Below are 25,766 nucleotides of genomic sequence, written 5' to 3' on the forward strand. Positions count from 1 at the left end.
TCACTACCCAGAGTGGGTGACATGTGGGCTGAGGAGTGAAGGCGAGTCTTTCATCAGTCCTAGAAGGGAGAAGGGCATTCATGCTGACAGAGCAGCTGGTGCATGGTTCTCAACTCTGACCACACATTGGGATCACCTGGGACCTTTTAGAAACCCAGTGCCCAGGTGGCACCCAGACCAATAACTTCTGGATCTTGGGAGAGAGGGTGAAGCCCCTGGGGTGTCAGTGTAGAGGCAAGGTAGAGAACCAAGCAGAGGCTTGGAGGAATGAATTCACATTCCTGCCTGGGGAGGCGGCAGTAAATAGCCCAAGGAGGCTGGAATATGGGGTGCATGCAGCAAAGGCGCAAGAAATGAGGAGCAGGAAGGCATGCTGGGTCACTTCCTCAGGACCACAGAAGAATACCCCCTAGCAAATGAAATAAGCAAATGATTGTGACCTTTAATTTGCATAATATGTATCCCTGACAAACTCCACATTTGCACTTGAACAGGACTTTCCACTGCCTCAAGAAGGGAGTGGCTGAGGGACTCGGGACCACCTGTAATCACCTGCACGTTTCTGAGGATGTACCTGACTCGTCTTTGGAATCCTCTCTGAGCCTGGAAAACAGCAAGCACTCAAGGAACGTCCGTTGAAATGAACTTTGAAGAACGTTTCAATCATATCATGTGCCCTCACCTGAGCGGCCAGCCTTGCTTACCTTTGGGTTCAAGGGGCTTTGCTGCACTTAAGCTGGGCTACTGTGACTTCAGAGATGTCAAGAAACTCCATAACACCCTAGTCCCGGCGGCTGCTGCCTGAAACCCCACTTTTGGTGCTTCACGTCTCTCAGTGGTTCTTGCTCACACCTTGTCAATTCCATTTCCTGAGGTAGGTCTTAAAGAGTTAAAGGGGCAGAAAACCTAATAGTTGTGCAGAACAGGAGGAAAAATCCAGAAAGGAAGACCTGAGATCCCTCTGAGAGCTGGCCCTTGGCACTACCAGAACCTAAGACAGAACAGAGAAGCCTCAAAAGATAGCTGCTTCCTTCTCTTCAGCTGGAACCTCCTGGCACTTTTCATTGGTTCTTGCAATTTTTGTTCTAGAGCCTGGAGCAAAATTCACCATTTACCCAGGAACTAACTAATTTTGCTCATCAAAGGACACAAGTTGATTTTTCCAAGATTTTCTCAAAGAAGTATTCGAGAAACTTTGATTCTCTCAAAGAAGACATTTCTTATAACCGACCAGGGAAATAGTAAGACTCCTGTAGTACCCCATGCATGTGGCAACCAGTTTATATGCTGACTCATTACATCCTCTCCCAGGCTGGGGTCCCCAGGAGTGACTGAGAACAAGGATTTGTGTGCAAGTGGCTTATTTGGAGGTGATCTCAATAGCAGTGGAGAAACGAGACAGGGAGATGGAGGGCAATCCAGGGTGTGATCAGGAACACCTGAGGCTCCATTCTGCTGGGGAAATCAGGGGCACAGTGTTGAACATGGGCCCATGGGAGAAGCAAGAAACTGAGCACCATACATCCACCCACTCCCATCAGTCATTGGGTGATGGCTGCTCCTTGGCACTTCTAGCCTGCTCTGCACATGCCCACACTTTAGTGGCCAGAGAAGGTCCTCAGGCAAACGGAGCTGGAGTCCCATATGGGCATATGGGTGGGGCACCTACAGCACCTGCCACCCAGACCAGCCCCTTCACATGCCAACCATTCATGAATGACTCAGGAGTGTGTATACCCAGTGAGTGCTGACCCTTCACCTACCACTCCAGTCACTTAAGCATCAACACTCTCCCACGCCAGCTCATTCGGGAGGTGCCAATCATGTGCCAGTCAGTGAGAAAACTGATCTACACAGAATCTGGCAACCAAAATACCCCAGGCCCCTGTGAACACAGGTGGCAATTCCACTCAGTGGCATCAGTGTATCTGACAAGGACTGGGATTGAGCTGATCTTGCACACATTCATGCAATCATTCAAGAAAAGAGGTTGCCCAGGCTAGCTCTGTTTCATCAAGGGTAGATGGGGAGCTGCCCAGGAAGATTTTAATTTAGCAGAAAATACAGATTGCAAGAACAAAGGTAAGTTTTTCTCACGTCACAAGAAAACCAGTGACATCCGTAAAGTGGTTTCATCTATGTAAGGTGGGGCTTTTGAAAAATGAAGACGGGGCAATTAATTGGACTTTGGAGATGGTGATAGTTTTTGCCTCAAGTCCTGATACGAAGGGCATTGACCACGCTTCTTCAGGGCCTCAAGACTGAAATCAGCCCTCAGGCAGGATTTGCCTCCAAGCCCCAAGGTCTCAGGTGACAGGCTGCAGTGCCATCAGCTCTGACTACACTGCCCCAAAAGACAAGGCAAGGAAACCATCTTGGCCAGAGTCTGTCACGTGGAGTCTTCACTCTTTAACGGGGCATTTAAATTTTCCTTCCCTTTGGTAAAGAACAGCAAGAGATGTTTGTAGATATGAATCAGCCTGTTTTGCACTAACCTGAAAGCGATGCACACGATCTCCATCCCGATGATGATGTAAATGGAGAAGAACAGGAAGAAGTGAGGGTGTTCTAAAACGGTATCCCCAAACCCAATGGTGGTCAGAGTGACAAAGCAGAAATAGAAGGCGTTCTCGAAGTCCAGCTGCTTCTCCCAGATGGGGAGGATGGCAGCTGCACAGGAAATGTAAACGAAAATGACGAGGACAATGATGGGGAGGGGGATGTCAAAGGTCTCCACCTGCCGCCCCACTTCATCCAGGTTGCTGATGATGGAGTATGAGGGTCTCCCGGACGCCAGCTCGGGACACGAGGTGCTCCTCTCCATGGCCACTGGGGGCAGTTGCAGTGTGTTCTGTTTCTCTTGCGCGAGAAGTCTCTCAAACAGCTCCATGTTGGCACCTGGGGCTGAGGGGCCTCCGCCAGGTCTGGGGCCCGGGAGCTCCTGGGCACTGATGCTGATCCTCGGGACAGCTTTGTCCTCCGGCTTGGCCTCAGGCCTTCTCCTGCAGAGCAGTCGGGAGCACCATGTGCCAAGAGGAGGAGGGAGGAACGGGAGTTTTCGGAACCGATTGTAGGACGTGGACAAGATGGTTGCTAGGATGTCGCCTGTGTCGGTGAGGACCAGGAACATCAGGGGGATGCCAAAGAGGGCATAGAGCATGAACAAGTACTTGCCAAGCCTGGTGCTAGGGTAGATATGGCCGTAACCTGAAAAAGAAGACAGAGCCCGGGATTGTTGTCTGCTCTGCCCCCTCCCCGCAAAAAACTTTAAAGAGACCTTCTGCCAGTTCCCCTCCTTGGCATGACATTTTACACAACGTGTTTGAAAATATTCATCTTAAAACATCCATCCACTTGTCTGGCATTAGGCCTGCTTTGCTGGGGGAGCAGGGGGTGACACCTGGCTTCTCTGCAGGATAAGGAAAAACTCATGTCCAGACCTTCGACCCAAAATACCCTTGGCAGGGGACAAGCACATGTTTGGGAGCAACCTGGTTGCCCTTCATTTTGCCGTGGCCATTTCTGAGCATCCCGGTGAGGATGGGCCCGGCTCACCTGGAAGGAAGGATGAGTGCTGTGAGAGGGCGTGGACGGCTCTGCGATCACACCCACCACCTCCTTCATCCTCCATGAAGGCATTCATTTTTAAGAAGCCAACCTTGTCCCCCTGGTATGTTTGGGCCTCTCAGTTTACTTGTTTCTATATAACAGGCAATTATTATGTGCCAATGGTGTGTACAGCAGTGTGCATGGTATTAGGGACAATCGAAAGATGGAAGATGAATAAAAAACACTGCCCACAGAGCCATCGTGGTTTAGTGGATCAGACAAACATGTTCACAAGTGGCAGCGTCAGAACCCCAGCATCCAGAATCCTACCCACCTCGGTTCCAATCCCAGCTCTGCCTTTTACCAGAAAGTTACTAGACTGCCCACATTTCAGGTTTCCTATCTGTGCAATAGGAATGACAGCCCCTGCCTTGTATATTGACTAGCTGGAAGGACCACATGGGACTGGTGCCTGACACTTAGAGGGTGACTGATAAACGTCAGTGTCCTCACCCTCAGGAGCTAAAAATAGCTGCCTGTGGAGCACTCACTGTGGGCTGGGTGTCAATCAACCTTCCTAGGTAAGAATTGTTATCACCATTCACGGGTGGTGGCGGGGTGGGAACTAGGGCTCAGAAGCAACTTGGCCAAGAGCACATGCGACAGAGTGGAGTCGGGAGTCAAACCCCCAGGGTCATCTGGCTCCCAAACCAGTGCTCTTATCTCCACTGGGTCGGGAGCACCAAGGAGGCAGAACCCTCTGACCTGCAAGAACAGGTCAGCAGAGCAAAGGGTGAGGGTGGGCTGAGGCCTACGTGCTCTTCAGGAGCCCCCTCCGCCCATCACCCCAACTCCCACCCTTAGTCCACAGAAGGACAGCAGCAGAGAGATATCAAACCCCACAGCGCAGGGGGCTGGAGCTTCTGGAGTGGACAAGCTTCAGTGACTTCAACAAACAGGGAAGGGCCGGGACCGTGGCCAGGTGGTTAAGTTCACGCGCTCCGGTTAGGTGGCCCAGGGTTTCACCAGTTCGGATCTTGGGCGCGACCTAGCACTTGCTCCTCAGGCCACGCTGAGGCAGCATCCCACGTGTCACAACTAGAAGAACCCACAACTAAAATACGCAACTATGTCCTGGGGGGCTTTGGGGAGAAAAAGCAGAAAAAAAAGGGAAAAAAAGAAAATTGACAACAGTTGTTAGCTCAGGTGCCAATCTTTAAAAAAAAAAAAGGAAAAAGCTTTTGTATTTAATGTCTGTGTTTAATTTTTGATGCCATAAAGGATGACTAATACAGAAAATCCCAGCTCAATTATGTAAATTAATTTGAAGGCACTTCCTAGGCTGGCTAAGCCCCAATCTCCTCCAGGGCTGCAGCTCCCGGTGCCAAACCCTGGCCTCAGGCTCTGCCCTCCAGGAACATGCAGGCGCTCAGGTTGCCCACGCTCACCACGGGCCTGGGAAAAGGCTGTGGCCCTCGACAGGTCTCATCGGTTTGCATGGGTAGGAGAGCACTCCATGCCACCCAGGCTGGTTCCACGAGGCGCCATTGGATGGCAGGGGCTGTTAACTCTGTATGTACATTCATATTATAGTCATCCTTCAGTATCCACACGGGATTGGTTCCAGGACCCCTCGTGGATACCAAAATCCGGAGATGCTCAAGTCCCTTCTATAAAATGGCATAGTATTTGCATATAACCTACACGCATCCTCCCGTATGCTTTAAATCATCTCTAGACTCCTTATAATACCTAATACAGTGTACATGGTGTGCAAACAGTTGTTATACTGTATTGTTTAGACAATACAAGAAAACAAAAGTCTGCACGTGTTCAGTACAGACACAACCGTCATAGGCCTGTCCATCTACAGTTGGTTGTCTCAGCTGATGCAAACTCTGTGGCTATGGAGGGCTGATGTATGTACATATTGGGTGCTTACTGCACGTGCTGGGGACACAGTGGTGAGCAAAGCAGAAATGGGGCAAATAATGAATCACATAACCACACTAAGGAGGCTGTAATTACAAATGGAGATCAATAAAGGACGTAAAAGAACAGAATATTCTATGCGCAATTAGAACAAAGGCACTCATCCTGGATTCTGCATTTATTGAGCACCTACTTTATGTCAGGCTCTTGCGGGCGGGGTTGGGGGTACAAAGACGAACAGGCAGAGATCAGAGATCACGCCCTCTAGGAGCTCCTAGCAGAGAGGGAAGCAGAGCCTTGAGCTCTGTTCTCCTCCGTTCCAGCAGGACGCTGCAGCCAGGACCCAGCAGGGGCCATGCTCCAGGGGTCAGGAGTGGGGGCTGCATTGGCCAAACCTCCCATCAGAAACCTAGGCTTGCTCCATGGGTTGAGAGAGTGCTGGGAGGTTTCAATTGCCTCTATTTCCCTTCCCTGTTCCCCAAAGGTCTCCAGCAGCTCCAGCCCATCCCTCAGGGAGAGGAGCTTGCAGAAGTGGCCTCAGGACAGCTTCTCATCCAGGCTTCAGTGAAAGCCCAGAACCACTGAGGAGATCATGGTGGGGGCAGGATCAAAGAGAGAGAGAAGGTGGGGGCAGGAGCTCAGATAAGCCCTACCATGCAGTCCCGGAGGAGTCCCAGCCCTGGGTGTCAGCAAAGATTCCTGTGCCCAAGCTTGTCATGGGCCCCACAGAGCCATCAGCCCTTAGGGATATCGGCAGCAGCCATGAGGGCCCATAGACAGGGGGCCTCCTTGTTCTCCAGACAGTGCATAAGCCCCCCAGTTCTCATGCAACCCTAGGAGAGTCAGCAGAGGCTCCTCAGCAGTAACCCCCCAGCTTCCAGGACGGGGTCCCAGGGTCAGATCTATTTTATTTAAAGAAAAGAATGTCACATTTCTTACAGGATTTATAAAGTGGCTTTAAGAGTCAAAATTCCCTGCATAGCAAAACCCCTACTGCTAGCAACCATCATAATTACCAAGCATTTAATGGACAAGGAACAGGGTAGTCAGGGTCACACAGCCCACAGCTGACAAGGTGTGCACTGCTCACCCACAGACCTCCCCACTGCACATCCCCCCCACCCCCCCACCCCCTACGCTCCCCTTAGCAAATGTGATTTTGTGGATTACAACTAAAGTCTTTGGGCTGCCTCTGGGTGGGATATGGTTACAATCCAGAAGATATGCCACATTCCAGAAAATGCATCAAGGAAGCAAGCCTTAGAGAGCACACGGCCCCCAGGAAGAGAATGCATTAACTCCCCCAATTACTGAATTCTGAAATGCATGATGGAAAATCATATCATCTTATCATGCATTCATTTAGTCCAATGCCATTAGTCCACTCCACTTAGCTGGTATCTCATAGCCCATGCACTTACTTTCTACTCCAAGAGGGCTGACCCAACTGGAAATGACTGGGTAGTGACCAGCCTCACACCTAGCATCAGGTGTCCCTTCTCAGTGTCAAGGCCAGGTACATTTCAGGTGACCCAGAGATGCAGGATAGGAAGCAAGATTACCAGCACAGCCTTCCAACACCATCATTGATTACGGGCAGCGCAGAAAACCCCTGAATCCTCTTCCAGTTGTAATTACTGGACAGCATGATGTTGTAATTGACTTGGACAGTGGACAGTAGCTTCGCTTTCGTGGGATTTAAAGCAAGCTAATGCATTTCCATTAGATGAGTGTTTTGCAGCCTGGACTCCCCTTAGAATCACCTGGAAGGCTCTGAAAAAGACTGATGCCTGGGCTGGTCCCTAGAGATTCTGACTTGTTGTGGGGTAGGGCCCAGGCAGGGGAGCATGTAGAAGATAGCCAGGCGACCCCAATGTGCGGAAAGGGCTGAGAAGGCCTGCAGCAGGTCAGGCCTTCTCAAATTTAGCGTGTGTCAGAATCACCTGGAGAACTTGTTAAAACACAGAGCACGGGGCCCACAACCATAGTTTCTGACTCAGTAGGTCTAGGATGGGGCCTGAGAATTAATTTGCGTTTCTAATAAGTTCTCAGGTGATGCTTATGCTACTGGTCCAGGAGCCACACTTTGATAACCATTAGAGCAGTGGTTCTCAACAGAGGGCAATTTTGCCCCCCATGGGACAAGGTCTAGAGACATTTTTGGCTGCTGCAACTGGTGGGAACAGCAGGGAAAGAGATGGGAGCCTCTGATGAGTTGAGGCCAGGGATGCTGCTAAACCTCATGCAGTGCAGAGGACAGGCCCCCCTACAGCAAAGAGTCATCTAGTCCAAGACGCTAATAGTGCTGAGGCTGAGAAACACCACATTAGATCGACCCCCTGAAGTTCCTCAGGAAAAACAAACTCAACCCTAGACTCTCAGCCCCTTTGCTCATCTCCAGCAACTTCCTTGTAGTGGCTGCTCCCCTGTAACTGCTCCCTGGAGCTGAGAGTCCCCCTGATAAAGGCCAGCCGTGTCCTGCCTCTGCCTCTCTGGCAATGAGTTCCCCATCAGAGCCTTAGCTTGCCGCCAAATGGGACAGTCAGAGCACCTACCTCGGAGGGTTGTTGTGAGAATTAAACAAGATAATGCATATAAAGCACGCTGACACCGTGCCTGGCACTGGTAAGTGCTCCATATTATTCTTTCTGCCATTACCTGTCCTGCCTCTATCAACATTCAGGTGAATTCAGGTGGTTCTGAAGGAAACCACGTGGGGGCGCTCTTGGGCACAAGCCTGAGCCCATTTATAAAACGTGTTGCTGCAGACACTGGTTGTCCACCTAGCAGCCCTTCTGCCAACCTTCCTTGGATACTCCCCACCTGATTTAAGGATAGATCTGATTGGTAATCCAATACCCTTGCCAGGGACTGGCCCCGGGGATGGAAGCTTCTAGGAAAAGTTTCCCTGCTGATTATGACCGCCAGCCCTCTTTCTCTATCACCTGTGATTATGTCCCACGGGGAGTAACCTTGGTGGCCATCTCGTGACCTGATGAGCAGGATGGAGAGAATCTGATGCTCAAGTGCCACAGCTGAGCTGCACATTGACCAGCCCTAGAGCTGTCCTCCATTGGGAGGTGACATTTTTCTTGCAGTTTAAGCCAGTTGGGTTGGGTTTTCCATTGGCTGCGGCTGAAGGCGTCCTTCCTGGCTGCCACTTACAAATGTGGTTGTCAGCTGATCCTCATGCTGACTCTGAGAGGAAGGTCCGCGAGGAGTTACTGATTAAGGAACAAGGCTCTGAAGGGCTGCATCCTTCACTGGACGTCACACGGCTCTGAGCCAAGGTGGTCAGCCTCCAGAGTCCACAGCTGGCCACTGTGCTCACACCACAAGTGTGAGGGGACCGTGGGGGAGCTCCCAGACAGGGCCCGGGCTCTGTGACCCTTGTTAGCCTAGCCCTCTCAGGGAGTGGTATTCTCTTGAACGAAGACAGGGCCCCCAGTCCTTTTCACTAGCCAAGAGGGACAGGGGCTGAGCGATGGGCCACACTCCTGGTGGGGACACTGACCCAGGAGCTCCTGAGCTATGGCTGAGGGCATCTCCACCACCTCCCCTCTTGTGACCCCCACCCCCAGCAGGAGAGGCTCCTGCCAGCCCTGGCTTGGCTCCTCCAACCCAGCCCACCCTAGTGCACCACAGGAGAGGGAAGCTGGGGGCCCTTCGTTACTAGAGGGTCCTCGGATGCTGGCCTAGGGACACAGGGCCCAAGAGCAAGACCAGCCCTGTACCCCACAGCCCCGGAGGCCCAACTCTCCTGCAGTGTCTCTGCCTCCCTCCTGGCCCTTTCTCTGCCCTCCAGCCACACTGGTCTTCTCCTGAAAGGGCCTGTAAGCCTCAGTTTTGCCCTACTGTGTCCGCAGCCTGGAAAGCTCTCTCACCCTTCTGTGCCTGCTTAATTTCTACTGATCTTTCAGCTCAAATGTTACTTGTCACTTCCATGGGGAAGCCTCGCCTCCCCAACCCACAAATCAGGACCACCCTCCCCATCCCCTTTAGCCACTCCCACAGCCTCCGGTTCTCCTGAGCACTCACCACCATGCTTAGCTGTTCACTGTCCCTCCCCTCCATTAGACCAGGAGCCCCAGGAGAGCAGGGAGCCATCCAGCCAGTCCAGCCCCTGTACAGGAACACGGAAGGTCATGTACAGAGAGGCAGTGGAGTTTGGGGTGAGGACCCAGACAGCCTGAGCTCAGATGCGCACAAGCTGTGCAACTCGCAGAAGTGGCGGACCTGCCTCTGCCTCTGGCTGTGTGGGAATAACAACAAGCAGCTACCTCGGGGTTGTCGTGAGGGTTAGATGGGCTAATCACCATAGAGAACTTAGAACGGACGGAGCCCGGCACGTCTTCAACACATACGTGTTAGCCAGCGCAGCTGCTGCTGTTGGAATCATAGGTATTCAGTAAGTATTTGTTGAATGAATGAATGAATGAAGGCTGCCTGCAAAGGCCACCTCTTCACCCCAGTTCCAGTGTCCTCTGTCACCCAGGAGCCCATCCTTTGCAAGGCCACTGAGAAGAGAGTCTGTGGCTTTGAGGGTCCACAGAGCCCGTCTTTAGATGAGGGAGTGGTCACTGCAGGGGGCAGCTCTGACCCTGCACCCTCCCCTCTGCCCCCCCCCCCCTCGGACTGTGGAACGGACTGCCCTGGGTCGATGACTTACACATAAGGAATTTCCTTTGTTTGGGGGCTGGAGACAAATATAAAGCAAGTGCAGGGAACAGGTGAACCCGGCTGCCTTCCCTTCCCGGTACGGCCATCTTCTCCGAGCTGCTCCTGCCTCCCAAGCACAGCTTGAGGCTCCCTGAGGAAGGTGGGCAGGGTCCCTGAAGCACCCCACAAACTTGTAGGGCTGGTAGTGTACTTTGGGGAAAGAGCACTGGGCTTGGAGTCTTAAGGCCTATTTGTGGGCATTAGCTCCACTCACTGAGTGACCTTGGCCCCTCACATCACCCTCCCTGGGCTCAGGATGCCCCAACTGATTCACAGACCTCTGTGAGCATTACAGGAGGCAGCTTAGCACACCCCCACGGGTAACTGCTGGCTCTCGTACCACTGCAGCTCTCCCTCCTCCCTCACCTAAATGTTGGTGCTCCAGGTCCTACTCCAGCATGTGGCCCTCCCTCTCCACGCCACGCCCCCCAGTGCTCTCCTCCATCTATATGCTGGTGACTCTGAAACCCACCTTGCCAGCCCTGCCCAGAGCCCCAGACCCACATTTCCAGCAGCGCTGGGCATCTCCCCTTGGAGGCACTACTGGAGCCTCAACCTTGACTGGCCCTGAATCCTCACCTCCATCCCCCGGGCCCAGCATCCTCCCCACCGTCCCCCAAGCCTACTTATCCCGGGCACCCAAGCTAAAGGCTTAGCATCTTCCTCCCCTCACTCTTGTATTTGCCCGCTGCAGATTTTCCTCTAAAGTGTTCCTGCAGTCCACCCCTCTTCTCCACCCTCATGGCCATAGTCTAGGCTAGCCCATCATCATCTCTCACCTAGACTCTTCCAGTAACCTCCCTACTGATCTCCCTGCTGCCAATCTTACCCTCTCTGGTCCACCTCCACCCTGCAGCTGGATGAACTTTCTGGAATGCTGGGCTACCACGTCCTTCCCTTACTTAAAACCCTCTGGATGCTCCCCATTGCTGTCAAGATAAACCCAACCTCCTTAGCCGGGCTGGCAGGGCCCTCCCATGGTCTGGCCCCTCCTCTCTCTCGCCTCTCTCCACCCCTAACTTAACCTCCTTACAATGCTGTCATTCCTCTTGCCACTGGGCCTTTGCCCTTACTGTCCTCCTGGCCTGGAGTATCCTCTTCAGGCCCCACCTTCCCCCTCGCTGGCGACTCCTGCTCTCTCACTCAGACTCAGCATGGCTGTCACCCCCAGGGGGCCTTTAACATGTGCTCACCACTTAAGTCTTGCATCTTGGACCACCCCCAAGGCTGGGGCAGCTGTACTCCCACAATACCCTGAGCACATCACACGCTGACAGAGTTTGGTTGGCCCAAGTGCCTCTGTCTTGCAGGAACCTGGGCAGGCAGGTCCCTGGCAGGTGGTGTTTTGTACAAGAGCACTCAGCTGAGGGGCAGGAGGGGATGAGATGCTCACATCTTGGGGCCTATGCCCGGGCATGGGGCTGCACCCATCTGAAGGAAGGGCGCTCTTTTCTAATTGATACAAAGGTGCCTTGCGGGCCAGTGGCAGCCCTGCTCACTGCTGTATTCCCGAGCTGGGAGCAGTGCCCACCCATGCACAGTAGGCCCGGTACAACCGTTTCTTGCACTAAATGAATTGAACATTCCAGCATCCCCACCAAGGGTCCCTAGCCTGCCTCTTCCCCCACCGTCTTCCCCAGGTCCCTCTCCCAGGCCTGCCCCTGCCCGTGGACTTACCCACAGTGCTGAGCACTGTGCAGCAGAAAAAGAGTGAGCTCAGGAAGGTCCAGTCTGCAGACTTGCTAAACCAGTGGGGCTTCACCTCTTGCAGCAGCTTCCTGAGATCCTGTTTCCTGCCTTCTTCAACTCAAGACAGAGACAACCAGAGTGAGGAAGAGGGTTCCGCCCTTCGAGACAGGTCCCACCCAGGTGAAGGGGAGGGTCTGCCCGAGGCACCAGCAGGCCCCCTGCCTTGTGGTCCCATCAACATCAAAGCCCTACTTTTAAATGTCTCTGAAGTTTAGGTCCTGCTCTAGGGCCTACAGAGATTAGGAAGCCACACAGCCCCATGAGACGAGCACCCAAGGGAGACGCCATGAGGGTCTGCCTGTGCTCAGCCATGGAATTGCTGTGTGGCCTTAGGGGGCTTTATGGACTTTCTAAGCCTCATTTCTTTCACACTGCAAAGGGGCAAAACAACTTCTGCTGTTCTCTCTCACCAAGTTCTTGAGAACTGAATGCAAAAAGGCTTTTATGAAATGCAACCTGTTACGTGGATGCAACTGTACCCACTCCTGGAGCTCATTAAGCCTGATGGAGTTTGGTGATCACACTGGGATCGGTGGGCACCAGCTGCCTAAGGATGTCTGGGAAGCCTTGGCTTCCAAAACATCCGCCCCTAGACCAACATAGCTGGGTCGGGGCCCTGGTTTCTCAGAGAGATTCCCAAATGGTTCCTTTGGGTTGTAGCCAGTGGGCTTTGGGACCCCAGAAGCCACTTGCCCGACTCTGATACAGTCAATCATAAGAGGATCTCACAGGGCCTGGCCCACAGCAGGAAGTCACTATTCACTGGAATGAGCACCAACGTGGGAGCCCAGACCCCTGCATTCTAGACCCAGCTCTGACCCTGACTAGTTCCTGAAGCCTTGGATAACAGGCTTCTTGCTGAGCCTCAGTTTCCCCATCAAGCAGGCAGCATGACATGGTGGTAGAAAGCTCTGGCTCTGGTGTCCAAATGCCTGTGGTGGAATCCCTGGCTCCATTTTCTAGTTTATGACCTTAGGCAAGTTGGTTAACTCCCAGTGCCTCAGTTTCCTAATCTGTAAAAGGGAAACAATTCATACCCACCTCATAGGGTTGGTGTGAGGATTCAGTGAGATAATGCAAGAAAGGTACTCAGCACAGGGTCTGTACTTAGCTGGCACTCATTGAGCGTTCTAATTGCCAAAGAAAATCAGCACAGAATGGGGTCAGACCAGCTCTGTGTTCCCACATCACTCCGTGCATCAGAATCACTCCGAGGAAACTTTCTAATAATAAGATTCCCAACCCAGCCCTGGAGACCTGATGAAGTGGGTTCGGGGGAAGAGCTGGGAATGTGTATTTTGAACAAGCTCCCTGGGTGATTCTGATGTATGGCCAGGTTTGGAAAGCCTTGGACTTGTGGACAGTCTAGACCCCCTGATGGCTTAGGGTGTCCGAGTGGCAGTAACTGCTGATGGTGTCTCCCAGGTCAGCTGCGTAGGCATGCGTCTGTCTGGTACGGATGCAGAGAGAAGGAGTAGGACCCCCCATGGAGGGAGACTCTGCCTCCCGTGACCAGCCTTTAGTGAGCCCAGCTGAAAGGACCTGCTCCCACAGCAAGGTCGGGGGGGAGCCATGAGCAGCCTGACTACCAGCAGAGGGATCCTGTTCTTCCCCTGACTTTTAGAGTCTGTTTTTCCTTTGTCCTTTACTTATTTACTCTCTATTATTCTATCTTACTCATTGAATACATCTTTGCAAGCTCTGGGGAGCAGAGCAAGGTAGAAATAAGTGACTAAATACAAATGAAATGCAATAAGGATGGATGTAAAGTGCCGTGTGCCCTCTAAAAGGCTTCATGTCCATTATCTCATCTGCTTCCCACAGGGTCCCTGTGATTGGCAGGCCTGAGACTGTGGGCCCCCTTCTGCCCAGCACACTGAGACCCAGAGAGAGCAACGGATCCGCCTGGGATCACACAGCAAACTGGTAGAGCAACTCGGGACTAGAATCAGGCCGCTAAGTTCTTCTCACAACCCCTCCCCGTGTCCCCTGAGTCCGACAACAGAGAAGGCCCTTTGAAAGAGGAAGTGAGAGAGTAGGGGGGCAGGCTGCTGTTTTGGGGGTTCCAACCCCAATTTGGAGTGTTCCTTGAATTCTAGTCCCTGTAAACTGAATCATGAGGTGGGACAGGCGTAGTTCTGAGGACCAGCCTAGGAACCCCCAGCCCCAGATGTGGTCACCCAACCACCCCACCCCACCTCACCAAATCTCCAGCAATCCATCCTTCCCAGAGCCTGCGGGTCTGGGTGGGGCTGGGAGCTGAGGCAAAGGGAAGGGAGTGGTCTTTCCAGAGCACCTACTGGGTGCTCAGTGCTTTTCCTACATTCTTCATAGAAACTCTGAGAGGCCCTTAATCTCCCCATTTTACAGAGAAGAAAACTGAAGCTCAGAGAGGAGAAGTCACTTGCCTAAGGTAGCCCAGGAATGGGGTGGATACAAGCAGAGGGCTCCCAGACCCAGCCTCCTGAAAGGCAGCCCTTATCTATCTGGGGGCTGCCTCCACCCACCGAGAAAAGGCTCCGCCCTGTCCAGGTGAACCACCTACCTGTTCTGTTGCATTTCAAGATGCCACAGAGCTTCTCCAAGAACTCCTCCAAGCCCCCATCCTCTGCCCCCAGGTCCTGGCTTCCCTCAATGACCGAGAAGAGGGCGGCACCCACCAGCGCGTAGGTCACCAGGGAGCAGAGGAAGCAGAGGCGAGGGAAGAGCTTCTCCAGGGCCTCCCGGCAGCACCTCCTGGCCTGGGGCGGCCCCGCAGCCTCCATCCTCCCAGGAGCGCGCAGGACAGGAGGAACTGGTGAAGAGGCAGGAGCATCGAGGCCCCGCCAGGCGGAGGCGGGGGAGTGCCCGAGAATGGCCAGGCTCCAGCGCTAAGTGGATAGTGCGCGCGCCTCCCCAAGGACACGGAAAGCAGCCGGCACTCATCGTGTTCAGATGACCCAAGTTACTCAGATGGCGCCCCCGCTAGCGCCCCAAATTGCTATTGATCCACCAGCCCGACGTGCGCCCAGCAGCTGGGTCAGCCCGGGAGCGGCTCTGCAGGGGCTTTTGGAGGACGGCGTGGTGGTTGTTTTGTGCTTTGGCCTTTCCCATCCCGAAGCCGCAATTTTGACTTCCAGGTACTAAATCTGATTTTTCAGTCAAGCGATTTTCCTTCCTAAGGGTTGTCTGTGGTACCTGGTCTCTTGGACAGGTAGTAATAATAGTAACAAGTAAGGACAGAGCTCTAACGTTTACAAACGGCCTTTTTCCGGTGTGGCTCTAACTCTTGGATCCAACTCTTCCCTCCGGTGTGGCGTATTCACCCTGGCCGCGGCCTCAAGGTGGGCGGAGCGTACCTCCATGCTCCCTCGCCTTAGACTAGAACATGTGATTGGCTCCAGCAATCAGGTGTTAGCAGGCCTGCCGTAAGCAGGGGCTTCAAATGTGCTGGTTCAGTTGGACCTGCTCCGCTGCGCCCCGTCTCTGCCATAAGAAAAACGTGCCCCAGAGGGCAGACATGGAGATGTGCGCACGCTCAGATCCCCCTCCATGAAAGGATTCTCTGTGCAGCTTCAAGCATCTTGGTTCGTGACAGCCTCCAGCTATTCGGTCTTTCAAGGTTTGCCTCAGCTTTCAAGCCTTCTTCTCAGGGAAGCCCCTGTCCTATGACTGACTGAGCAAGATCAGGGTACAAGAGCTCACCCATTGCTGACCCCTGCGGGACTGCTCCAAACCGCCATCTTTGTTCCAGAGCTCCCTGTTGGTCTGCCAGAGAGGTTGTCGGCTCTGCATCGTGGTCTGAAGGCTTCCCCTGTCCCGTCCTGCTTCCTCCCTTCTCCTTTACCCCTCAGCAGGGTTTTTACACTCATCTCCGTGTCTGCCTCACAGAGGAATCCACCTGCAATAGTTGGTGCCAGGAGTGGTCTGAGAGAGCAGGCTCCGAGATGGGAATTGGGGACTGGGTCGCTCAATACCCAACTGGTAAGGAGGTGGTGTGCAGACAGCTCTCTGCTCAAGGTGGCCATCCAGCTGTTCAACTTTTGCCAGTAGCGAGCTGGGATGGTGTGCAGGGGGAAGGCAGTGTGTTGACTAGTGCAATGACTCAGGCATTTAAAACGTTTTGGAGGAATGATAACGATAAGGATAATAAGTTTGGATGGATATTATGAAGTTGCATTGATCTGCTAAAGGCAAACGTAGAAAAGGGACATAAGTAGGACAATGTACAGCCTCTGCTGCCGCTGGTCTCAGGACTGAAACTGATACTCAGTGTCTCCTTCCTCCACTATCCATTCTAATTTCCCTTTGCTACCTCTTCTGCTCTCAACTGCTTACCTGATAGCATGGCCCAAATCTGCATTCCTGGGGCCTCTGAGTCCTTGGTGACTATATCTTTTTCAGATTGGAGGTGCTTGGGTTTGTCCATTCACGGCTGCCATTGGATACAAAGTATCAAGAAGTACCCAAGTGGGTCACCTGAGTTCCACCCGTATTCCTCCCTGCCCCTATTGGATAAAAGCAGCCCTCCCTCCTCTGCTGACCAGGCGATTGCCTTCAACAAGATGTCACCCCTTTTCTTGCTTGCTGGCTCCTGGACACAAGGATCCTAAAGTGCCCAGGCAGCAGCCATAGGATGTAGTTCAGCGGGCCCCTTGCTGGGTTTCCTGGTGATTGTGTCCCCCTTGGGAGCAGGACCTCTAACCCTGCAGAGCCCAGAGTTGGGGCGATGGAAGACAGTGAAAGCAGGTGGTCGTGTAATTCTCAGTTTGAAACGGAAAGCGGCCAATGCTTCATTGCTTCTTTACTGCCCTGAAGAAAGAGAAGGCAAGATCTCCAAGCCGAGAACAAGCCAACTGCACTGTCTCCCCCCAACCCCCACATCTGTATCCAGCCTTCTGAAGGGAGTCAAGTCTAGGAACTCTTTGCCTCGCCCTAGATCCCCAAGGTTTTCTCCTAAAAGTTTTATAGTTTTATGTCTACATTTACGTCCATGATCCATTTGAGTTAGTTTTTTCATAAAGTGTGATATTTAGGTCAAGGCTCATGTTTTTGCCTATAAATATTCAATTCCTCCAGCGCCATTGTTGAAAAGGCTCTCTTCACTCCATTGGGTTATTTTCGCTTTTGTGAAGAATCTGTTGAACATATTTGTGTGGGTCTATTTCTGGGTTCTCTCTTCTGTTCCATTGATCAATGTGTCCATCCTTCCACTAATACCACACTGTCTAATTACTGTAGCTATGTAATTGGCTTTAATATCAGGTCCAGTGATTCCTCCTACCTTAGTCTTCTTTTTCAAGATTGTTTTAGCTATTGTAAGGCCTTTCTATACAAGTTTTAAAATAATCTTATCTATAGCTACATAAAACCTCTCTGGGATTTTGATGGGAATTGCGCTAAACCCATAGACCTATGTGGTGAGACTTGACATCTTTATTACGTTAAGCCTTCCAGTCTGTGAACATGGTATGTCTTTCTTGGCCATTACTTTTGAACAGCACCTTAGTGTGCTCCCATCATTCTTTACTCAAGCCAAGAATCAACATTTTAAGTGGCCGGCCCAGTGGCATAGTTGTTAAGTTTGAGCACTCTGCTTCATCTGCCTGGGGCTTGCAGGTTCACATCCCGGTTGTGGACCTACCATTGCTCACCAAGCCATGCTGTGGTGGCATCCCACATAAAACATATGAAGACTGGCACAGATGTTAGTTGAGTGACAATCTTCCTCAAGCAAAAAGAGGAAGACTGGCAACAGATGTTAGCTCAGAGCCAATCTTCCTCACACACACACACACACACACACACACAAGTCAACTTTTTAAGATAAGAATAGATTTGTTATTTCTTATGTAATGTATTCTAAGTGCTATTTAGTGTGCTTGAGGGCAGTGTTAATGGAAGGCAGCTATGTTCACCACTATACCGCCAACGCACACAGAGGGCAGTGTTAATGGATGAAAGTATTAGATGGTGGCGGTCAGTATTTGTACTCCTCTTTTAAAGTCTTTTTAGAAGACATATTCCAAGCGTCTAGAATAGTGTAAAGAATAACATAACAAGTACCTGTGTACCCATCACCCTTGATGCCATGCACCATCTGGAGGGACACAAGGAGCTTGGAAGGGAAAGATCCCGTGATGGACCACAAACTGAAGATAAGTGAGCTCCAGCCCATTAGCCAGGTTATCTAGTTGTACGTAACTCAATGTGTATATTCCTCGGTTTTGTTTTTTTGTCAAGGTACAAGAGTCATTTGTTCACATTTGGGCCAGTGTGATGGTGGTGGCAGGAATGGGGGAAAGCCCACAGGAGAAGGAGACTCTTGCAGATGAAGTCAGGTCATGAGATCCAGCCAACCCTCCCCACTACATGATCCTCCTCCGGGGTGATCTGAGTTCCTTTTGTTTTAAGAAGAGGAATTTTCCTACAGTCCTATAGGTTATCCAGCTCCATTTCCTAGGTAGGAATGGAGACAGGTTAGCTGCCTCTTCCTAAAGCCTGCCTCTTCCTAAAGCCTAAATCTGTCTCCTATTGAGGCATCAGATAGACATCATAATCCAACCAAAAAGCACTTCCTGGGAGCCTGCTAGAGGCCAGATGATAGGAAGGCAACAAAGGTCCCCACTGTCCACTGAAGGAGAGGATGCAGATGCATGGATTCATACACTTAAATATAGTGAGGAATGAATTAGGAAGTGAGTTGCAAACACCATGTGGCTTATGGAGTCAGAAGAAAGAGGGATGATGTGAAAGAGTCCTTGTGAAAGAGAAAAGCTCAAAAGATGTCAAAGGACAAGCAGAATAATGGCCAACTGAGAGCAGATCAGTGGTAATAGGTCTGACTGAGGTCAAATTTTCTAGTTCTGGAGGTGAGGGTGGGTAGAAATAATAGCAAGAGATTTCTTTTCCTCCAAATGAGTGGCCTCTTTGCAGAGAACACAGGTACACAAGGTGCAGATAAAATAAAATCAAGCTTTAAGGCCAACTCCTGGTCTCCTGAGACCCAATCGGGGACCTCACTCAGGCAGGGATGGCGTACACAGACAGTGGGGAAGGGGATGGTGTTATTCCAGCAGCCAAAGAAAATTCCTTCCCATCCAGGCTGGGGAGGAAGAACACAGCCTGAGCAGGCCTCCCCAGGGGCCACAGCGGCAGCACTGGCCTACGTGAGTTCTGCCATGGGCTGCCCTGGAAGAGACGTGGCCACCATGTTCTCTCCCCTGTGTGTGTGTGTGTGTGTGTTTCTATTTCTCACTCTTGAGAGAGGACAAGCATTCAGGGGGTGGGTTTCTCAGTCACGAAGAAGCCACCTATTCTTTTAAAAATAATGAGGAGCCAGTTACACTCCTACGTTAAATATGGCATTGGTTCCTAAGAGCAAATTGCGGTGTTAAATCAAGTCGTGCAGCCCACTTTATATTTCTAGTCTGCAGGTTTAACCACTTAGGAGAGAGTGTGGGAATTGGAGAAAGAAAGTCTTAACACAAACAGGTTGGTGGAGAGAAGGCAGGGAGGTGGGAGTGGAGTGTGAAAACCAGGCCTTCAGAGCTTGTTTGCGTGGTCCAGCCCACACATGCAGCCTCAGGATGGACAAAGTTTACACAATGTTAAATGTCAATTATACCTCAATAAAACTGGAAAGTAATAAAATAAACATTTTTTAAAAAGAAAAACAATAACCTCATTTAAAAATGGGCAAAAGATCTGAACAGACACTTCAAAGAATATATACAGGTGACAAATAAGCACATGAAAAGATGCTCAGCATGACGTGTCATTAGGAAATTGCAAATTAAAACGACAACAAGATACCACTCCACACCTACGAGAATGGCCAAAATCTGGAACACTCACAACACCGAATGCTGGTGAGGATGTGGAGCAACAGGAACCCTCATTCATCGCGGTGGGAGTGCAAAATGGTGCAGCCACTTTTGAGGAAAGTTTGGTTGTTTCTGACAAAAATAAACATACTCTTTCCATATGATCCAGCAATTGCACTCCTTGGTATTTACCCAAAGGAGCTGAAAACTTATGTCCACACAAAAACATGCATGTGAATGTTTATAGCAGCTTTATTCATAACTGCCAAAGCCTGCAAGCAACGAAGATGTCCTTCAGTATGTGAATGGATAAATAAGCTGTAGTATACCCAGACAATGGAATAGTATTCAGTGCTAAAAAAGAAATGAGCTATCAACCCTTGCAAAGACATGGAGGAGCGTTAAATGCATGTTACTAAGTGAAAGAAGGCAATCTGAAAGGAGTATATACTGTATGATACCAACTATATGACATTCTGGAAAAGGCAAAACTATAGAGACAGTAAAAAGATCAGTGGTTGCCAGGGGCTAGGGGGCAGGGAGGGAGGAATAGGCAGAGCATAGACAAATTAGGGCAGTGAAATTATTCTGCATGATACTGTATGGTGGATACATGTGATGATTTATCAAAAGCCATAGAATGTACAACACCAAGAGTGAACCCTAATGTACCTATGGACTTTGGGTGATACTGATGTGTAACTTCATCAACTGTAACAAATGTACCACTCCGGTGCAGGATGCTGATAGTAAGAGAGGTTGTGCACGTGTTAGGGCAAGGGGTATATGGGAACTCTCTGTACTTTCTGATCAGTTTTGCTGTGAGCCTAAAACTCCTCTAAAAAATAAAGTCTATTTTAATTTTATTTTATTTATTTATTTTTAAAGATTGGCACCTGAGCTAACATCTATTGCCAATCTTCTTCTTTTTTTTTTTTTTGCCTTCTTCTTCTTCTCCCCAAAGCACCCCCAGTACGTAGTTGTATATTCTGGTTGTAAGTGCCTCTGGTTGGGCTATGTGGGACGCCGCCTCAGCGTGGCCTGACGAGCAGTGCCATGTCTGCACCCAGAATCCGAACCAGTGAAATGCTGGGCCACTGAAGTGGAGTGCATGAACTTAACCACTCGGCCATGGGGCTGGCCCCATAAAGTCTATTTTACTTACTGAACAGGTTTAACTGAAGACTGGGACATAACAGAAGGTAGAATTAATGAACTCGAAGACAATCAATAGGTCCAGTCAGTGTGGAATAACAGGGATAAGATTTACCCTCCACCGGAAAAAAAAAAAAAGACAAATTACAGGAAATAATGTTAAAAAAAAAAAAAGCAACAACTGGACATCAGGCAACAAAAGGATAGTGATCCACAAAGAAAATAACAGATGAGACAAATAAAAACTTAATAGAAAGATGGTAGATTTAAAGTTAACCATAACGACAATCACCTTAAATATATATGGTTTAAACATCCCAATTAAATGGTGTGGATTGTCAGATTTAATAAGAAGCAAGACCCAACTAAACGTTGTCTAAAACAGACACACTTTAAACATAAGGACACAAATAGGTTAAGAGAATGGAGAAAGGTATACCATGTTAACCCTGGTCAAAAGAAAAAGCTATAGTGGCTATATTAATATCAGATAAAGTAGATTTCAGAGTAAAGAATATTGTCAGAGATAATGAAGGTCATTTCATAATGATAAATGGGTCAAGAAGATAAGAAAACTGATAATCAATCAAGAAGTGTAACAATCTTAATTAGTTTACTCCTCATAGAGTTTCAAAATACATGAAATAAAAACTTATAAAATTCAGGGAGAAATAAACAAATCCATAATTACAGTCAGAAATTGTAATACCCCTCTCTAAATGGTTGATACAAGGATCAAAGATATAGCAGACTTGAACAACACTATCGACCAAACTGACTAATTGACATTTGTAGAACATCCCTCCCCACCACGGCAGAATATGCATTCTTCTCAAGTGCACATGGAGCGTTTACGAAGACTGTTCATATTTGGGATCATAAAACAAATCTCAATAAGTGTAAAAGGATCCGTGTTATACAAAATATGTTCTTTGGTTGCCATGGAATTAAATTAAAAATCAGTAGCAGAAAGATATCTGGAAAATCCCCAAGTATTTTGAAACTAAGTAACACACTTCTAAATAACTCGTGAGTCAAAGAAGAAATCACAAGGGAAATTACAAAGCACTTTGAACTGAATGAAAATACAACAGATCACATATAGTAGGATGCTGCTAAAGCATTAAGTATTGGAATGGGCAGTTATGGGTTTTAAAAGTAGAGGAGTGACATGGTCAGATTTTCATTTTTAAAGGCTCAGTCTAGCAATCAGGTATAAGAGGAGGCATGAAGGACAACAGAGAAAGGAGAGAGTAGAACTGAAAGATGCTATTGACTGGAGAATACATCTTGATTCCAGAGAAGCATAAATGTGAAAAAAATGTGGATCTTAGAGTCAATGAAATAGAAAAGCTTAAATCCATCTATTTCCATCTCTGTCACTGCTATTCCAGCATAAGCCTTTTTCCATCTAGACTTCTATTTTCTATCTCCGACCTCACGTTCACCCCTCCGCAAGCCTTCTGTTCTCCTGTTGATTGTTTGGTGAGTCCTGTTTACTCCATCTCCAAAGTAAATCTGGAGTCTGGTGATTTCTCAGCGTCTTCCCTGCTCTGACCCTAGTTCAGGCCCCCCCATCTATCAACCAACATTTCATCAACATCGATTGCCTACGCTGTGCTAAGCACTGTGGTGCTGAGGTGGCAGCAGTGAACAAGACAGAATCCCTGCCCTCAAGGAGCTTACATTCTAGTGAGGGGAGGAAGAGAAATGAATACACAAATCAGTTACTGTCAGGTATTAAATGTGGTAGGATGGGACCGGTCGGCAAGGGCAGGAATAGAGGTGGGGAGGCAGCTGTAGTGAGGCTGTTTTGGGAAAGGCCTCTCCTCAGAGGTGACATTTGAGCCGACCCCTAACTGATGAGAAGGAGGTGACTATGCAAAGCTCCAGGATAAGAGCTTTTGAAGCAGGCAGAATGGCAAATTCGAAAGCCCTGAGAAGGGAATGAGCTTGGCATGTTTGAGGCATGAGAAAGATGTGCAGATGGTGGGAGCACAGCAACCGAGCTGACAAGGGGAGAACAACGAGGGTGGAGCAGCAGATGGAGGACCATCAAGTCGGACTTTGCAGGCCATTAAATGTCGTCCAGGGATAACTGGAAACCTTTGGAGAGTTTTGAGATGAGAGGTGATGTGTTTGGTTTACTCTTTAGAAAGACCCCTCTGGCTTGCTAGAGGAGGCAGGAGTGAAGGCAGCGAGACCAGTGGTCAAGGCAAGAGATGGGGGGGGGGGGGGCGGCCTGAACTAGGGTCAGAGCAGGGAAGACACTGAGAAATCACCAGACTCCAGATTTACTTTGGAGATGGAGTAAACAGGACTTACCAAACAATCAACAGGAGAACAGAAGGCTTGCAGAGGGGTGAACGTGAGGTCGGAGATAGGAAATAGGAAGTCTAGATGGAAAAAGGCTTATGTTGGAATAGCAGTGACAGAGATGGAAATAGATGGATTTAAGTTTTTCTATTTCATTGACTCTAAGATACACATTTTTTTCACATTTATGCTTCTCTGGAATCAAGATGTATTCTCCAGTCAATAGCATCTTTCAGTTGCTATCAACTGTGAAACAACTGTGAGGTAGTTTCGTGGTAAAAACATTCCACTGATGCTTTCTGGTGAGATTAAGAAAGTTCTGGCATGGGGCTGGCCCCGTGGCCGAGTGGTTAAGTTCGTGCACTCTGCTTGGGCGGCCCAGGGTTCACCTGTTTGGATCCTGGGTGTGGACCTAGCACCGCTCATCAAGCCATGCTGAGGTGGTGTCCCACATAGCACAACCAGAAGGACCTACAACTAGAATATACAACTATGTACTGGGGGGCTTTAGGGAGAAGAAGAAGAAAAAAAGATTGGCAACAGATGTTAGCTCAGGTGCCAGTCTAGGAAAAAAAAGAAAGAAAAGAAAGTACCAGCAGCATGCTCTTAGATTTGATAAAATGTAGATATCATAATATGTGGATATATTTGCAGGCAGAATTAACAGGATTTGATGGATTGAACTAAGGGAGTGAGCAAGAGGAAGCTATTAAGTCGCAATTCAGGAGATGGAGTTCGCACTTCTGAGATGGGAGAGTACCAGATTTTGAAAAAGAGAGATCAACATCACTTTTGTTCAAAGTAAGTTTGGGGTTCCTGTAAGACATACCAGTGAAAAATGTCAGGAGGCAGTTGGGTGTCCAGGTCCAAGCTCAGAAGAGAGAAGGAGGTAGAGATCCATAATTGGGCACATGGTATATGATGGTACATGAGGATGGTAAAGGAGTGAACAAGACTCCCCAACATGTATGAGTGAGCAGAGAAGATGGTCCATGGCTTAGCCCTGAGAAACTCCAACATACCAGGGCAAAAAGAGGAGATAGCTGCAGAGGCCACTCAGGTGGGGCAGCCAGAGCAGCAGGTGGAAAATCAGGGAGGATGCCATCCCACAAGCCAAGAGGACAACCCAGAGGAGTCAACCCAGTCAAATGCTGCCGACAGTTCAAATAAGATGCTACTGCTACATGCCAGTATCAGTCAGAGAAAACCACACCATTACCAGAGGTTATCTCTGATGGCTGGAATGCAAGGGACTCTGACTGTTTTTTTACTTTTATTTTCTAATGTTATATATTCCTGTCATGTATTAATTTTTTAAAGGGAAAAACTAATAAAGTTTGTAAAGCATTATTTATCTCTTGGGCGAGGATGTATCCACGTGACAGGTGTTTGATAAATGTTCGTTTACCTCCCCTTCTCTTCCAAGTTTTTGCATTCTGAAAGGCAAAGCCCTCAAAATGGTGGAATGAACTTCTGAGATCTCGGCTGACAGCACTGAGGTCACCCCACAGGGACAGCCTGGTGCACCTCACGGGAGCAAGCCCACCCCACACGATCATTCGCTGGACCCTCGAGAAGAGGCTGAAAAGATAACTCAGGGTCACATGGAAATCTCCACACAACTTAGTTTCATTCTTCCCTCCCCGAGGCCTGCATTTTTAGCAGTTTAGAAACGCCCAGCCATTCAGAAGGTGAGCAGAGGTCCAAACACTGAAAAGCAAGAATACTCTGCTGGAGATTTCTCCAGCCTGTTGTTCACTTCCGAGAATATTCCTTGAGGGGAATGATTTACGCCATTTATCGATTCCCATTCCTTAAGAGGCCTGGATTAAAGAAGCCTGAAGCTTTCCATGAGGGCCAGCCCAGCTTCTCCAGAGGCGTTCCCGGCAGGCAGGCTGCTTGGCTGCCGGGCACCGCAGCTGGAGGGTCCTCTAACTACAAACATCCCACAGGGCAAACACATTTGCATCAAGATCATCAAGTCTTTGATACAAGGTAAATGTGACGTAGAAAAAGTAAAGTAACTATTTAAAATAACTCCAGCCCCTCACAAAGAGGGAACAAACCTCATTGTGGATGGTGGGGAACATACTTGTGCCCAGTTCCTTACTCTTTGCCTCTAAAACCATGATCCATCGCACCTTCTGTCCTATGACTTTGCAGTGCCTCCCGGTAGAGCCGGCGAGTATTACGTCTCCTCTCCATTAAAGCTGGGCTTGGCCGTGCGACTTTGGCCAGTGAAGCGGTAGCGATGTGGTGCCTGAGAAGGCTTTTAAATGTTTGCATGGATTGGTTTGGGTTCCTGGGCTTCTGCTACGAATCTGAAGAAGAGTATTTTCTGGGAGCCATTTGTCCCAGACACGTGGAGCCGACCAAAAGCCCCCGACCCCCACCCCAAGCAAAGCCACACCAACTAGCTGTCAAAACTGCAGCTGATCCTGGAGAATAACCAAGGAAGTGCTGATCCTGGAGCATGTTGTCTTCCTCTCCTAATGACACATCGATGTAAGATTCATTCATCAAAAGTTAAACAGGGCCTGG

General features: G+C 49.6%; 1 protein-coding gene across 1 annotated transcript; it reads right to left on the reverse strand.

Moving 5' to 3' along the window:
• Nucleotides 1–1,473: 1,473 nt before the first annotated feature.
• Nucleotides 1,474–14,714, reverse strand: KCNK18 (potassium two pore domain channel subfamily K member 18). Its single transcript, XM_014849299.3, has 3 exons — nt 14,495–14,714; nt 11,878–12,006; nt 1,474–3,207 (listed from the first exon to the last, which is right to left on the reverse strand). The coding sequence occupies exons 1-3, from the start codon at nt 14,712–14,714 to the stop codon at nt 2,390–2,392; spliced, it is 1,167 nt and encodes a 388-aa protein (XP_014704785.1). The 3' UTR covers nt 1,474–2,389.
• Between the last annotated feature and the right edge of the window lie 11,052 nt (nt 14,715–25,766).

This window comes from Equus asinus, chromosome 2 (genome assembly GCF_041296235.1).
Source record: "Equus asinus isolate D_3611 breed Donkey chromosome 2, EquAss-T2T_v2, whole genome shotgun sequence".
NCBI lineage: Eukaryota > Metazoa > Chordata > Mammalia > Perissodactyla > Equidae > Equus > Equus asinus.